This window comes from Macaca thibetana, chromosome 15 (genome assembly GCF_024542745.1).
Source record: "Macaca thibetana thibetana isolate TM-01 chromosome 15, ASM2454274v1, whole genome shotgun sequence".
NCBI lineage: Eukaryota > Metazoa > Chordata > Mammalia > Primates > Cercopithecidae > Macaca > Macaca thibetana.
This window is the reverse complement of record NC_065592.1, coordinates 35337792-35341220: the sequence shown is the minus strand read 5'-3', so window position 1 is coordinate 35341220 and position 3429 is coordinate 35337792. Positions and strand designations below refer to the sequence as shown.

General features: G+C 38.4%; 1 protein-coding gene across 1 annotated transcript; it reads left to right on the top strand.

Annotated features, from left to right (window-relative positions):
• The first annotated feature begins 454 nt into the window (after positions 1-454).
• Positions 455-1417, top strand: LOC126937453 (olfactory receptor 13C8). The gene has a single exon (XM_050760880.1). It carries the CDS (start codon positions 455-457, stop codon positions 1415-1417), a length of 963 nt encoding a protein of 320 aa, XP_050616837.1.
• The last annotated feature ends 2012 nt before the right edge of the window (positions 1418-3429 follow it).

Genomic DNA, 3429 nt, shown 5'->3' with positions numbered 1-3429 from the left:
ATTCTAATTTATTCAAAGACAAGCTGAAGGCACAGATTTTTATACCATATCTGTTGATGAGAATGTTGATCTCTATTTCAAATTTAAACACAGTACAGACAATCACTGCCAAACAAAGCATACCTGTCTGCTGAATCCAGGCTGTAGGACACTGATTTGCAGCCAATGGGTTAAGAGGCAGAACTTGTGGAAATAGCAATAAAGTGGATTGCGATCCAAAGATCCTATAATCATATGTGTTCTCTCTTAACTCTGAGACAGTTAGGTTAGGATTCCTGCTCTAGTGGCCTGGGTTTTACAGGAAGAAATTTTCCCCAAACTTATATTGTTGCATCCAAATACAGAACTGCAATAATACAGAATATGATTCTTAAAAGTAGCTCTCACAGACACTGTATTAACATATTCCTGTTCTATCATTCACAGAGTTCTGTTGGAGAACAGTGTACGTAATATGGAAAGGACCAATGACTCCACGTTGACAGAATTTGTCCTGGTGGGGCTTTCTGCCCACCCAAAGCTCCAGACAGTTTTCTTCGTTCTAATTTTGTGGATGTACCTGATGATTCTGCTTGGAAATGGAGTCCTTATCTCAGTTATCATCTGTGATTCTCACCTGCACACTCCCATGTATTTCTTCCTCTGTAACCTTTCCTTCCTCGATGTTTGCTACACAAGTTCCTCTGTCCCACCAATTCTTGCCAGCTTTCTGGCAGTAAAGAAAAGGGTTTCCTTCTCTGGCTGTATGGTGCAAATGTTTATTTCTTTTGCCATGGGGGCCACGGAGTGCATGCTCTTAGGCATAATGGCACTTGACCGCTATGTGGCCATCTGCTACCCACTGAGATACCCTGTCATCATGAGCAAGGGTGCCTATGTGGCCATGACAGCTGTGTCCTGGGTCACTGGGCTTGTGGACTCAGTAGTGCAGACAGCTCTTGCAATGCAGTTACCATTCGGTGCTAATAATGTCATTAACCATTGTGTCTGTGAAATTCTGGCTATCTTGAAACTGGCCTGTGATGATATTTCAATCAATGTAATTAGTATGACAGGGTCAAATCTGATTGTTTTGGTTATTCCACTGTTAGTAATTTCCATCTCTTACATATTTATTGTTGCCACTATTCTGAGGATTCCTTCGACTGAAGGAAAACATAAGGCCTTCTCCACCTGCTCAGCCCACCTGACAGTGGTGATTATATTCTATGGAACCATCTTCTTCATGTACTCAAAGCCTGAGTCTAAAGTCTCTGCTGATTCCAGTAGTGAAGACATAATTGAGGCCCTCATCTCCCTCTTCTATGGAGTGATGACTCCCATGCTCAATCCTCTCATCTATAGTCTGCGAAACAAGGATGTAAAGGCTGCTGTCAAAAACATACTGTGTAGGAAACATTTTTCTGATGGAAAATGAATACTTTATTTATACTACATGACTTAATATTCAATGCTACTGCAGACATAAAATTCAGAAAGATAAAATTACCACGTGAAAACAAATTTCCCATGTGGCATTCAAAACCATATGGTACAAATAGTTTTGGGCCAAACACAGTGGCTCACGCTTGTAATCCAAGCACTTTGGGAGGCTGAGGCAGGTGGGTTACCTAGGTCAGGAGTTCGAGACCAGCCTGGCCAATATGGCAAAACCCTGTCTCTACTAAAAATACAAAAATTAGACGGGTATGGTGGCATGGGCCTGTAGTCCCAGCTATTTGGGAGGATGAGGCAGGAGAATTGCTTAAATGAGAAAAGTGGAGGCTGCAGCGAGCCGAGATCGTGCCACTGAACTCCAGCCTGGGTGACAGAGCGAGACTTCATCTCGAAAAAGAAATATTTTCCTTTTACTGTTAGATTTTTGTTTAAAAACATATAACTATAGAAATAAAACATGTTCCTGGTGTTAAAACATACTATCATGGATAAATATTGAAAATCTCTTTGGAAGCCTGAGCAAAAAATAATCACTCTCCAATCTTCAGAAAATAATCAAGGCAAAAGGCATTTGAAAAAGCAATTTATGACCTATATTACGTTCATTATTTATTAGTATGCAAAGTAAATATTAACCAGCACATGATGTATTATATATTCATTTTTAATTGTTCATTTATTTACTGTACAATGTCCACCACACATATAAGCTCCCTGAGGATAGGATCTTACCCTACAACATCTAAAAAATCCTGTAATACAGACTGACATATAATGGGTGCTCAACAAATATTTTTGAACAAATAGGTGAGCCACCTCATACATAAAATGAGAAATGTATATTTGTCATATCTGAGGTAGCAAAGGTTATTCAAACCAGAAATTGATGAAATACTTCTAAATAAACTGTATTGGCATTAGTCATATACATTCCTTAATAGCGAAGGCATCACCTTTTATTTTCCATAACTTTTCTTGAATTTGATTCATAATGAGACTAAGATAAATGAAAGAGTTCCCTGGTAATGCATCCTAAGTTTTAATTTAATAAAATATAGGTAGTCTGGTAGCATAGTGCTACTCTTGGACTTTGAAAAGAGATAAGGCTGAAACAAGGACTTTTGATCTACTCTGCATTAGATCACACAGAATCTAAATAGTAGAAAAACTAGGCAGAATGAGTGACTGACAAAAATTGTGATATAAGAATAGGAAGTGGCAGAAGAAATTAAGTCAAGTCATCCAGTGTACCGAGGAGCACAGGGTTTTGGGCACTGAGGGGTAAGACAGAAATGGCTCAAAATTGAGATCATCTCTATTTATGCTCCCTGTGGGGCAGCACCCATGTGAGGAAGTCCTACTTCCATTGAGGGAACTGAGTCAGTTATGGTCAGTAGAAGAAAGCATTCCCTTTACCTCCAGATCTTTGAGGAGTCTATGGTAGTTGAAATATAAAACAGAAATCCAAAGTAAAAGACTAGAGCTACTTCTAAGTTGTGAGAGTAAGACCACAATACTTTCCTGTCTTTTTAAAAGATAATTATTGTAATTTCATAACATAATCAGTTAATTCATGCACAGCATTTAACAGTGCCCGGAATATCCTAAATGCCCAATAAACATCAGCTATTTTATTATTTTTAGTGTTAGGTATTCTTTAGTAAGTCAGAAACCTTTGAATTGGCACAAGATTTTTATCCTTTTTTTTTTTAGGGAATAACTGATGCTATTAACTCTCTCATCTCTCAGCTTCAAATCTACTTTTCTATGTTCTGGTTTGTTAGTTAGGGTTGGCACACTGAAAATCACATTTCTCCTTTGTTAACGAGCTTCTGTTAGACTCCACCAGAAGAAGTGCTAGAGGGTGAATGAAAGCTTGGATGAAAATAAGGGATTTGCCTCTCCCTATTTTCTTCCTATTCCTGTCAGCATCACTCCAGCTTTGGTTCTTCACTATGACAATTAGCTGCTTCCAATATTGGTTTTAGTTCC

Bases quoted from the DNA above. Each gene is read 5' to 3' on its own strand.
- LOC126937453 (XM_050760880.1), top strand. From the start codon at position 455: ATGGAAAGGACCAATGACTCCACGTTGACAGAATTTGTCCTGGTGGGG.